Raw genomic sequence first — 14,313 nt, 5'->3', positions numbered from 1 at the left:
AAGTTGAGATTCATACCCGTGATTGTTGGAGCATTGGGATATGTAACAAACTGCCTCAACAAAAACCTGGAAAAATTAGGGTTCTCAAAACCTGAAAGAAAAAGGCTGATTAAAAGACTACAGATTCAAGCCATCAATGGAACTGTAAAGATATGTAAAACTTTCCAAAAATTTAGCACATAAATACATATGCATGCATCTAGACATAAAAACGCATCCATAAAACAAACATACAAATCTGCGCATACACTAACACCAAATACTGCACACACACACATATGCACAAATACCTAGATGATGTTGATAAAAGTTCCAATGAAGGAGCCTTGAATCTATGTTAGAGTCCGGCTCTTTCTCTATTAACAAGAAATATAGAAATGAAACTGATTGATATACATACATACATACATACATACATACACTTATATATATATATATATATTAGATACAAGTTAATCCTTCCACACAGTAAATCCGGAGTCGCAACAGTTGCAGGTCACATTTTGCACCTGCTGGTCACCTTGTATGCAAAGACTGCATTGATGTGAACACCAAATGAAAGAAGTCAGAAAGAGATCAACTAGTGCTGGCCATTCTAGGCAAAACAATAATTGCATGAAGACCTGTTCAACTGGAGTGGAGGAAACTGCAATCGGCCAAACAGACTGGCTAAAGCTTACTGTCATAGGCATCTCACAAAGCAAGCAGGAACTAAGTCTCAGTGTACATATATATATATATATATATATATATATATATATATATATATATACACAGACACACACGCATACATGTGGATGTGTGTGTGTACACATAAATACATATATAAAACCTGCAAGTCATGTGGCTGATTGAAATGGCAGTTGAACATTCCTATTAAACAAGCAGGAAAGGGAGCCAATATCTATCCCAGAAGTAGAAAGTCTTTTCACTAACACTGCAAGAGCAGAAACATTCAAAATTAAATCAGATAATGCATACAAACACTGAAATGTGTGTGTGTGTATGAATTATACCATGTTTGCCAAAAAACCTGCAAGTCATGTGGCTGATTGAAATGGCAGTTGAACATTCCTATTAAACAAAAGCAGGAAAGGGAGCCAATACTGAAAGAGAGACATTGCTGCAATATTTGTTATCAGCTCTTTAAATGACTTTCGGGGCTCAAAAGCCGTTTATGACCTCACGCTAAGGAACAGCAATTACACGCACACAAAGAGGATAAGCTCTGCAAGGAGCAGACAGACAGACATAGGTTTGGTGAGACAAATAGGAAATGTAGATCTCAAAGCATGAGTATACACTTTTTTTTATAGTTTTAATCAGCAGAAGTTGCAAAGCTAATCAAGAGCTGAATGTTTCATTCAGAGCATGTGGGGAAACTTACAACCCAGTGATTGTAAATATACTCATGTGTGTGTGTTGTGTGCTGTGTGCACATGTGTGTGTGTGTGTGTGTGTGTGTGTGTTGTGTGCACATGTGTGTGTGTTGTGTGCACATGTGTGTGTGTGTTGTGTGCATGTATGTGTGTGTGTTGTGTGCATGTATGTGTGTACATGTCTGTCTGTTTGTGCACATGTGTGCGTGTGTGTGTGTGCACTTGTGTGTGTGTGTGTGTGTGCACTTGTGTGTGTCCACGTGTATGTATTTGCCCATTTGTGTGTGTTTGTCCATGTGTATGTGTTTGTCCATGTGCGTGTGTTTGTCCTTGTGTGCGTGTTTGTCCATGCATGCGTTTGTCCACGTGTGTGTATACGCATGTGTGTGTGTGTGTATGTATTTTAATTCTGATTTTGATAGGGAAAAAAAATAATTTTTAAAAATAATAGCAATAGTATTTGAATACAAATGAAAATATATTGATTACTGTAAATAACATTGAAATCATTGAGATTATAAGGCAATATGTATCTACATCAATATAATTTCATAATATAAAAATAGAATTATTCTTGCCATGCATTGCATCGCAGTAAGCAAAAGTTTGAATTATAAAAACCATCCAAGAAACTCAAAATCCAAGTTAATATTACGGAGAATAATGTTTGTGATATTTTCACAAGAAATGTGGTTATTTCATGTAATGAGTGCTATTATATTGGTTCCAGATGCAGCTGTGTCCAAGGAAAAAGGTGAAGGAAATGAATATCGTAATTGTGAATAGAACAGCTCAGAGAAGAAAGTTATGTTTGCCAGTGACAGAATAAGCTGCGTGCAGCCATGCACATAATAAATTCATTCATGTGGAACTGTAGACATTGATTTAAATATGTTAATAAAGAATCAACATTAAAGCATTGTATATCCTTCATAAAAACTGCTCTTTAATTCATTTGATACCAACCTGCCTGAAACTACCATTGGTTCTGTGGAACAGACTTTCCATTTTAAAGTCTCCTTGCTTAATATTTCCGATTAAAATTTCATGTAAATTTATGTTCTAAATGCTAGCACAGTAATTCTTTCTACCATTGACACATGGTCTGAAATTTTGTGAAAGATGGCCAGTTGATTTCATCAACACCAGTACTTGACAGGTGCTTGTTTTATCAATCTCAATGGGATGAAAGGCAAAGTCAATCTTGGCAGAATATGAACGTTAACCATAGAGATGAACAAAATGCCACTAAGCACTTTCTCCAGTTTGCTAATAGCTCTGCCAACATGCTACCTTAGGTACTAACTGGATAATGACAAAAATTTTTTTCCTGTACCATTGTGATTTTTTTAATTAATCAAAATATAAAAGGTGTATTTAAAACCAAAAATATAGCATCAAAAGGTTTAACTGACAATTACGATGCCTTGCTATATTTATGATTCTAGCCCTTCCTTGTTTTCCCCATTTCAATCTCACACCAAACTATTCACCAAAACTAACTGCTACCATTTCCATATATTATGTCTTTGACCCTGCTCTTATGGCAATAAACTTCCTCTACAAATGGACAGATCTGCTAGCATTTCTTTCCCTTAATAACAAGTTAAATAATTTTAAATTTCAGGCCCATTTCTTTAAAACTTTCTCTTTTAAAATTAATTCAAAGTCAAAATATTTGCAGTTCAACTTCTAATCACACCTAACCCTAACCCTACACCCTTCCCACCTACCTTACAGGTAATTCTACTTCCATTTAATTACATATTGATAATTGCTATCCTTACTGAGTACTTAAAACTAACTGGATTATTTATTAGATCCTTTCTTGTCAAACAAAACCATGTATTTTTTACAGCATTACTTTGTCATGGATTTTCTTCCTAATCTGACCATCCCTAATCAGAACTATATCTCCTTGAACTAAATCTACCCTCACAATTTTTTTCTGACACACATTAAAAATTCAAACTAAAAATTAAATCATTCTAATTATAAGTAGTCCCTTTAATCCTCAATCCATCTATAAACTACAGTTTCTCATTAGGCTAATAAATATACGCTGATCTCCTTTGCAATTATCTTCTTCATGCAAACACACACACACAAATATCCACAGCAGTCAAGAACCAAGACTTCAAGACTATTAAAACCTTTAAGATTAATAAAACCTTCAAAACCTTCATGCTTCCTGAAATTCGCCAACACTACACCTGATATCTCCCTTTCCCCCTCCATACGCATGCACACCTGTATATCATAACTCATACACTGTTCCCTTTCCTGACTTTTCTACATAATTCTATCTACTGTACATAACACCTTTGATGAGTTGCAGTGCACCTGAGCACTATACACAATAATTTCATTATTATTATTATTATTATTATAATCATATCTCAACACTAAACTATGTCCATCAAACACAGATAACCAGACTGCGTTTAAAAAATAGAGCAGGACAAGAACACAAGATGTAACCAACAAATGTATACCAGAGGTTTCATCATGGTTTGCATAGCAGACAGAAGCATGGCCCATTGGGAGTTCAGGATCTAAACATTGCATTGCTTATTGAAATTAAACAACTGCAACAACAATAATCCATGCCTCCTTAACTTTTCCACATTCAAACTTCCCATTCATCCTCTCCATATCTGTTTTATATTGATTATTCTTCATTTATCATCATCAGAGAAGATAGCCATGCAAACAGATAACAAAAGGCGGTGCTCCAGCATGGCCGCAGTCAAATGACTGAAACAAGTAAAAGAGTAAAGAGTAACATCACCATAGCTTTTCTCTATTGAAAGTATAACTTTCTATTTGCTGCCATGCATCTGTTGTAGACATGCTTTCAGCCATGCAAACATTTCTTAATTGAAGATGTAAGTAGATGAAACATCAAATCTTCATTTGCTTCTGGTGTTGTTAGAACAAAGGTACATATAGCTGTAAAAACGCATACATACATGCATGCACACATACATTCTTCTATATGTGTACATTCATATACACACATATATATATATACATTTGGAAAAATATACACATACATGCTAACACATATAAATACACACACACAAACAAGTTATATATATATCAAAGTTGCAAACACTCAATATAACTGGTTATAGAGTTAAATTATATATCATCGTTTTTCAATGCATGGAGAAATAACTTATTTCATGCAATGTGTGTGTGTGCATGTGTGCGTGCATGCGTGCGTAAATGTGAGTGTGATTGTAAGGTGTTTGCATAAATATGTTTGTTTTGTTTTGTTTTTTTTTAATTCTTTGAGTTCTTGCAGTAAAGAATGGATTGTTTCCATGAAAGATGTAACTTTGAGTTAGACCACAAGAACCTAAATGCTAACCATAGTTGGCACCTACAGTTAAATCTTAGAAAAACTTTTGCATATTTCCACTGTTTATAGACTAAATTTGTAGAATACATGTTAGAGGATCTCTTCATTGTCTAAAACCGTTAGCTTTACCAGATTATTACTTCTACAGTTTGTGAAGGTTCATGACATAGTGGTTCAAGTGTTGCACACACTATCATAAGATCATGGTTTCACTTCCTGAACTGGGCAATGTGCTGTGTTCTTGAACAAAACTCTTCATTTCACTTCACTCTGCTATCACTTTGATGCCTGACGTGTAGTACACCATGCACTGGGCACTTGTTCAGGTAATGTCAAATTTAATGGCAGGAGTGAGTTTAATGTAAAACACATACATTTGATCATTATAAACGAATCATTTTTGTGGGTCATTTAGAAAGAAATTGCAGAACCATTTTTCTTGGACTACAAGAGACAACCATCAAACACTTGCACAGTTAGCAATATAACCAAGTGCACCACTGATTACAACCAATATAATTTTAGTAAATTTTGAAATGGTTGACTATAAATCTTGTTTTACTCACTAATTTTTAATGAAATATTTGTATTCTGGTCCAAGAAACAATGTCTTACTTATTGTGTGTATGTGTATATGTGTGTAGAATTATGTTTGTATGTGTATATATATATATATATACAGACATGAATGTATGAATTTTGTATAAACAAATATATAAAGACAGACAAATAGATATAGCTATTTGTATGTGTATATATGAATGCATGCATGTTTATGTGCATGTTTGTATTACGTGGAGGCATGTGGATATGTGGTTAGGGTGTTGGACTCATGATTGTAAAACCATGGTTTCGATTCCCAGACAAGGTAATGCACTGTGTCCTTGAGGAAGATGCTTCATTTCACGTTGCTCTAGTCCACTCAGCTGGTAAAAAGGAGTAACAATGTATTGTACCAGAATCCCATTCATTTGGGGAATATTCAAATCCCCAGAATCTAGGAAACCAATTTTATAAAACTTAGGAAAGAACTTTGTCGTTTTTCTTTTCTTTTTGATGTATGTATTAATGTATATGTGTATAAGTATGTAATAGGATTTCCTGTGAATTTTCCTTTATGAGCATCTAAAGCAGGGGTTCTCAACCATTTTTCATCTCTGGACCCCTTTGATTACTATTTTATTCTGGTGGACCCCATAACTATTTGATGTTTAAAATCTAGTTTTATAGAAATTTCTTTCAAAATTGCTATTTTGTTTTCAAACGTTCCCTTCTGTAGGTTGAACTATGGAAAATGTTAAAGAAAGAAACCTAGCTGTTTCTTGCAATAAATACCAATACATACATCTAAAGTGAAATTTGTTCCGGAGCCCTTAAAATATTATTGTAGAGCCCCAATTTACTATTTTGTTTGCATGGACCCCCACCACCACCAAATCTTATATGGACCCAGTTGAGAACTACTGGTCTAGATTATCAATTGGATACTTATCTACACATGAATTAATGTGTGATGTGGCTGAGTATTCTAGAAGCAGGTACACCTTTATGTGATTCTCTGGCAGGTTAAATGTAACAGTGTGTGACAAGGACAGAGTTTTCAATTAGAAGTACTTTCCATTCAGTGGGCTTTTGAACTGCTTCCATCTTCCAAATTTTCATTCTTAAGTCTTGGGTCAACCCAAAACTCTGGTAAAACATCTGTCCAAAATGTCCTGCAATGGGATTTGATCTGGGATCTCATGGTTTGTAAAGCAAACTTCTTAACCATACACTTCACACTATGATTGATGTATATTGTTTTCCTAACAGCATCATGTTGTATGGACTCACATGGTGAGTGGCCATCACTAAAACGTCGCTCCAGAAACAACTACAGTGGACAAGGGCAAAAACTCAGCACTGTTGGCAATACAACTCTAAAATGTCCCATACAGTAAATGCCAACATTCTTCATAAATTTTAAATAATTCTGATCTTAAGATTGCCCAGATATAACTTAAATTACCTCCCTTGGATCAAACTGTTCGTCATATCGCGGTTCACCCATCGCGGTTTATTATTTAAGTTTACGTCGATTCCTCTGTGGTGTTGTTTTGTATTTATAATAAAATAAATATATACAAATTATAAAAATAATAAAAATAGATATACAGTACTGTTTCTACTACGCGGATTTTCACCTATCGCCGGGGTGGGGGGCTTTGAAACGTAACACGTGTGATAGTCGAGGGATTACTGTAATCAGTAGAAGTAATGGCTTTTGAAGAATTTGTCTAGCTTAATCAAAATAAAGCATTCAGTTCCATGCATTAATTTGCTGAAGATTAAATATTCTCATACAAAGGAAATGAAATCAATGTTGTCATTGAAATCTTAGTCAAGAATTTTGGATACAATGTTTCTATTATCTGAAACAATAACAAAGAATAATGATAAGTGCCGGGAGTAGAACCCTCACTACAGGGTGAGCAAACAGTATGGGAAACCTTCAGAGGAAGAACTCCCATTAAACAGGTGCTTTGACTTGTTAGTAGTACTTCTGACACCCTAAGGAAATCAGGTCCCCCTAGGTCATAACTCCTGTTGTTTTTTCCATTGCTACTTCTACTGGGGATTGAACTCAAACCCTGCTACAAAAGCCAACACAACAACTTACATTGTGGACCTATTTCAAATTGGGTTTCCCTTCTATTATGTTTAGTACATTGTGGCATTCTTTTTCAGTTCCGGCTATCATTTCCCTTTGTCCATAACCACATTGAGCATTATTCATAGTGTTGCAAAGTTACTTACAACAAAGCTTTTCTCCAGAAACAAACTTAAATACATTGCTTTATAGAACAGCACAACAATGTGACTGAGGCAAATTGATATTTGAGGAATAAATCCTGTTCATTAACCATTTTGATACCAACCCACCTGGAATCACTGCTGGCTCTGTAGGCTTTGTAGTACAAATGTCTTGTTTTCATAAGTTCTGAATTAAAATCTCCCACCAAACTTTAGTCACAATTTATGTTCCTAACACTAGCTGAATGATAACTAAGTTATTTTACTAAATTCTTTGTTATCTTTAAAATTAATTGAAAGAAACACAAAGCATTTCAACAGAAATACAGTAACGAAAGACTTTATATTATTCTGTACTTATTATTTCATATTGTATATAAACTGGATACCACCCCAGAGTGTGTACGCACGTATGTGCTTGTATGCATGTATGCATGCATGCATGCCTTTATGTATGTGTGTATGCATGCATGTACATGTGTAAAGGGTGAAAGATAATGCAGGTATGCATGCTTGTATGTATACATATATGTGTATATATATATGTGTGTATGCATAACCTCAATAATAAATATTCACTCTGTTTCTGCATTGAGTGTTCTATACTTTTTGTGCTCTTGTTTGTAAACACAAACATACAGAGATATTTTGGATTCAAAATGATTGACTAATGGGATCGATGCATCAGCATGCAAGGAAACTCCTTACTTCAGCTCAGTGTCTTGACTGACTGAAGTAAATTTCCTCTACAACATATATTTATATTTGAAGATAAGCAACAAAAATTCACATTAAGTACCACATTTAATCTTTTGATTAAATCTATATTATTATTATTATTATATATATATATATATATATATATATATATACTATCTAATAAACACAATTACAAAAGAGTTACTAATTATTTCACGCTTAAAGACACATTAAATTGTCAGATTTATAAAGCATTCTATGTAGCTCTGAGCAATCTATATGAATCTGTCAATTTAATGTATCTTAAGGCATGAAACTATTAGTAGTTCTTTTGTAGTTGTGTATATTAAATGTTATTTATCTCTGCCTGGAAGGAGTACTTTTTTTATTGGTCCTACCTATAAATGATTTATAAACTATGAATATAAATATATAAGATGGATGTCTGCATAGGTTTATGTTTAAAGACATTCATTAATATAAATCCGTTTTTGGAAGCATATTCATGTGGATGCAGCAAATGTTAAATGAAAAAATAAATAAATAAAAATAAAAAACCGGAAATGCAAAGTTAACAGGTGATTATTTTCATTCAACAACACTGTTGTAGATATCTTGGGATACTTACAATTGTCAGATCCTGATCCGTCGACTACAGAAAGAGAATACAGACATATAGCATGGATTTAATTGATCATCTACCAAACATATAGCATGGATTTAATTGATCATCTACCAAACATTTCTAAACATCATTGAAGAAGAAAAGAATAAATAAAGGCTAGAAAAACTTGGGAAACTAAAAATTCAAAATAAAAAAAAGTCAGCTGAAAGAAATAAAATTTTGTAAAATAATTTTGTGTTATGAATGGAGATATATTCTGAGATTTAGAATATGGTTTTTCATCAAAGAAATGAGGGATAAATGCATTACAAACAGCAAATGAAATTCCAACCATTTATGATATATATTTAGATTTCCTGCAATATTCATCATATCTTCATCGTTGTTGTCATTGTCATCGCATCATCTACGGTCTACTTTTTTATGCTTGCATAGGTCAGGTGAGAGCACATTGAAGGAATAGTTTTCACTCTGTCTGGTTGCCCTTCCTATTTCCAAGTGGGGTTTTAATTTCCCAGTCTATCAAACAATAACAAACAACTCAGATGATATGATTGTGTAGAGAACCGGAAACAAACACCACCAAATGAATAAGTCTTTTCTTTGCACAGATTGCAAAGCATGTCAAGACATAGTAAGAATCCCAGACATTATCTTGGGATGGAATGCAAGCAAACAGCACTAACCACATGAACAGCAAGGCCATTGTATACAATCGGCAAACACACGTGATAATGAGTGGAAATACAAACTCATACAAACAAGCACACACACACAAACAAACAAATACACAATTAATGTATGACACAAGAATAGGAGTTACATAATCACTTTCATTAGCTTACAGTTGTTGCTGCTATAATTAAGCAAGTACTCAAAGCAGAGTGCTTCATGTGAAATCCTTGGAAATATTTAAATTAAACTGTACTGTACTGACTTAAGAGTTTACAGTAAAGTTTACATAAATAGGTGTGTATGTATCTGTGTGTGTATAACATATGTATGTATGCATGTACACATGTATGTTTGTATGCATGTATATGATGTATGCATGTATGTATGTATGCATGTATGTATGTATGTATGTGCACATGTTTGTATGCATGTATATAATGTATGTACGTGTAATATATGTATGAAGGCGACCATCTGGCAGAAACATTAGCACGCTGGGCGAAATGCTTAGCGGTATATCATTCTGAGTGAGAATTCAACTGAGGTCAACTTTGCCTTTGATCCTTTCGGGATCGATAAATTAAGTACCAGTTGCGTACTGGGGTCGATCTAATCGACTGCCCCCACTCCACAACAATTTTGAGCCTTGTACCTAGAATAGAAAAGTGTGTGTATGTATGTATGTATGTATGTATGTATGTATGTATGTGCACATGTACATTTGTATGCATGTATGTAATATATATGTGTGTACATATATGCATACATGTGTTTGCTGTATGTATTATGTATGATTGTGTGTATATCTGTGTAGGTATTTATATTAGGGTGCACGAGAAAAAATAATTTTATGAGTATCTATTGAGAGAAGTCGATAATAGCAATTAGAGTGAACTGTTCCTAATTTTAGATGATCTATAAAAAGGTTAGGTAATGTTGAATCTCGCGTAATGTCACAAGAGTATCAGAACTGGGAGGATTAATGTTGCGGAGCTAAGTCACTCTTTAATCCTAGATTAGAACATAATAAGGGAAATAACTGATTTTCTTTAATAGAGTTATGTCCCTGTGACAGCTTCAACGTGTATCTTACGTAGAAATTCAATCTGCTAGAAATAATGGCTAAATATCTTAGTATCTTAAAAAGGGATAACGATATCGAATAATGTAGTTCTGGGTGTGTTACGTCTAAAAACATAAGAGAAGATTGCTGTGAATGGAATGGTTTTGTTCATAGGTCTGCTCAATCAAAGCTTCTAAAGCTGAGTATGAACATACTTGATATTATAGTTTTGTGTTGAAGGTGGCGAGCTGGCAGGAACGTTAGCACGCTGGGCGAAATGTTTAGCGGTATTTCGTGTGTCTTTATGTTCTGAGTTCGAATACCATCAAGGTCAACTTTGCCTTTCATCCTTTCAGAGTCGATAAACTAAGTACCAGTGTAACACTGAGGTCGATCTAATCAACTATCTCCATCCCCCAGAATTCCTGGCCTTGTGCCTACAGGAGAAAGGATATTACAGTTGTGTTCAATAATAATAATAGCAGTTTCATATTTTGCCACAAGGGCAGCAATTTTGGAATCGATTACAACTAACACTTATTTAATCGAACTCCGAAAGGATGAAAGGTAAAGTTGACCTCAGCGCTATTTGAACTCAGAACATAAAGAACAAGAAGAAATGCTGCTGAGCATTTTGTGCAACATGCTAACAATTCTGGCAGCTTGCTAAAAATTTGACACAGCTGTGTCGATAAAATGTATTCATTAAAGGAAACATGTTGCTTTGACAAATTAAAATGTTACAGAAATTAAAACGTTACCTACAAGTAAATTTACCCTATTGTAGATATTAATTTAACATGGCCACAAGTCTTCAATTTCAGAGAAGAGTTTAGACAAGGAAGATTGGCTCCGGTTATTGCTGCTCATAAAAGGGTGATTATAACATGATTTGAAACAGGACATGGAAAGTACTAAACTAAGCTATTCCAAGACTCTCTGTCGATCCTGCCAGTCCTTTACACTTCAAATATTATTTTGTACATGGCTTTTGATGACCACAAACAAATCTTTCCAAGCCCATCTCTTCGCTTTTTTAACCCTACTAACCTCACTGTTCCACCACTACATCATCTTTGAGTCTGTTTGAAACTTTGCCCTAGTCACAGTTTTTGTCTGCAACCCTTGGTAGGCTGTCCCCTAGGAACTTCCATTTATCCTCTGTTAGACATATCTCTCTCTTACTCTTTCTTGTCAAATATTCTACAAACAAATTACTTTGGTAATTGTTTTGTCTTTACTAGAATTTTATTCATTTAGGCTTTGTTTCAGTGTACACAAAAGATTTGGAACTTATCTGTTTCGTTTATAATTAATTATGTACAACTTTAATTGTTCAAGACATGCTAGAAACTAGTCAGTCACTTGATCACCTATCAATCTGGTGGCCATACAAACAAGATTAACTAGATTGTCTCCAGAAAACAGGATATACAGATTCTTCTAAATGCAAAATCCTTGGCATGTGAAGAATGTACAACCCAACATAAGTTAGTGGTTAGTGTCTTCAGAATTAGAGTTAAAAGGATTCTGAGACAAACCTGTTTGGAAAAAGAGGATATGGAAGCTAAAGATCCAACGATCAGTCAGAAATTTGAAGAAATACAAGCTGAAATATTTGATGAAAAAGAGGAAGTGAGAGACATGTTTAACATAGAGGATAACTGGCAGCTCCCAGGGGACAACCTGCTAAGGGTTGCAGGCCAAAACTGTGGCTAGTGTAATGTTACATCCAGACCAAAGATGACATGGTGGAACAGTAATAAGGCAGATAGGACTATAAAAAATGAAGTGATGGGCTTGGAAAAATTGGAAGAATAGAGGCAGCAGAGAATTATATCAGGTAGCTAGAAATAAAATTCCAGGTGTGAAAACAAAAACCTGTAATCAAAGAGCCTTAAAGTCAACTAGCAAGCTTTAGTAAGAAGGGAAACAGATGAATCTCTGCTTCCATCAGAGAAATAACCTTACCCAATTTGTAGAAATTGCCTATGATATGCACACCTCACCCAATTTCCTCCTCAAACCTTCTTCACCACCCATCATCTCTTTATCACTGCCCCAACCATTACTTTCATAACTGCAGACTGCATCTATTTCTCTAATATCAGTTGTCTTTCTCATTTACCTCAACTACTTAACTAAGCATCTTCCATAATTCATAATGTCCCTCTCCACTCACATTTTCCACTGATCACATTCCTATGTTATGAAATTACCTCTCCTTCTCAACCAACATACGTCTACCTCAGCAGTACATCTACCTCTCCCTTCACTTTCATACAACCTACCCATGCACATGTTATCTCCCTCTCATTTTTCCTCTGTCTGCTATATTATTACTATTTTGCTATTTCTCACTCACTTCTGATCTGTCTAGTCATCTTCTCTTTTCCCATTTCATTTGTATCATCAGTCATCCTTCCAGCATTCACTACTTTCACCTCTCAACCCTTTCCAATCTTTACAGTCATCACCTACTCTTCCTACCTTACTTCCATCTATCTATTATCAACCTCTCCTCAATTCTTGCTTTTGATTACATTTCCCCCTCCACTTCTCCCCATCTCTAACCATCCCACACTTTTGCAACCTCAACCATTCCACTTCACTTTTTGTTTTTCCCCTTAACACTCACTTTCTTGTACTCTAAAGGTTCACCCTGACATTTCATCCCTATTTTACTCCTCGGAGCCTCTCTCTCAGAGTGAATGGTAGATTGTATGATGCCTGGTAGGAATAGCTATGCTACATGGCAGTGAAGCATGGGCTGCATCAGCCGAGGAAATGCATAGGCTTGAGAGAAATGAACCCGGTATGCTTCGCTGGATGTACAGCCATTTTGATCCCTACAGAGCCCGTTGATTCCTAAGTGGTATTTCGCCTGTTCTGAGTTCAAATTCCACCAAGGTCAACTTTGCCTTTCATCCTTTTGGGGACAATAAATTAAGTAATGGTGAAACACTGGGGTCGATGTAATTGTCTAGTCCCCTCCCACAAGATTTCAAGCTTATAGAAAAAGGGGATTATTAGGAATTGTATTAAAAAAATTTTTTAATATTTTGTACATTGCAGAAATATAACCAATTTTATTGCAAAATGTTATATGGATTCCCAAGGGTCATGTGACTCTTCTTCAAGGGTCATGTGACTCTTCTTCAAGGGTCATGTGACTCTCCAAGGGTTATGTGACTCTCCAAGGGTTATTTGGACCCCAGCTGAGAATCACTGAGTTAGATAATCAAATTCAGAAATAGTGTAAATGAGTTTGAGTGTGCATGTGTGTTGATGAATATGCAAGTGTGTGTGTGTGTGTGTGTGTGTGTATGTGTGTGTGTGTGTGTGTGTGTGTGTGTGTTGTTTAACCCCGAGTTACTGTTGATTACATACACACACACATATGTATAGCAATATGTAATGGTAAAATCTAAGGATCAAGGTGTAGGAAGTTAATAAGCTGCAAGCAATCCATAAAAGGTATAAAAAAAAAAGCAACTTTCAGGAAGAATAGTGGTTTACTGATGGAGAAGGTTAAAAAGTTTTTCCTATATCAAAGTTTGAGAAGTTGAAAAAAAGTTATTTTTTAGTTCATGGTTAGCAACTGGGATGGGTGTGTATGGGAATAGAAATCCCAGAATTAGGGAATGGAGTAAATAAAATCTAGGCTACATATGTTTCCTAGCTAACTCTCTAATTTTGGATACATATATAC

The 14,313-nt window shown here is 34.9% G+C and overlaps 1 protein-coding gene across 3 annotated transcripts in view; it reads right to left on the bottom strand.

The window, feature by feature from the left end:
* LOC106884151 (nidogen-1-like) overlaps positions 1–14,313 on the bottom strand; it is a 217,012-nt gene that overhangs the window by 68,553 nt on the left and 134,146 nt on the right. For 2 of the 3 annotated variants that reach the window (XM_052973775.1, XM_052973777.1), the window contains exon 6: positions 8,867–8,890. The exons of the other annotated variant lie outside the window; for it this stretch is intronic. In XM_052973775.1, the coding sequence (XP_052829735.1) occupies positions 8,867–8,890 (24 nt within the window). The remainder of the gene's footprint in view (positions 1–8,866; positions 8,891–14,313) is intronic. 3 annotated transcript variants of the gene reach the window in all.

The sequence above is a fragment of the Octopus bimaculoides genome, chromosome 16 (assembly GCF_001194135.2).
Source record: "Octopus bimaculoides isolate UCB-OBI-ISO-001 chromosome 16, ASM119413v2, whole genome shotgun sequence".
Lineage (NCBI taxonomy): Eukaryota > Metazoa > Mollusca > Cephalopoda > Octopoda > Octopodidae > Octopus > Octopus bimaculoides.
This window is presented reverse-complemented; position numbering and strand designations above follow the sequence as displayed.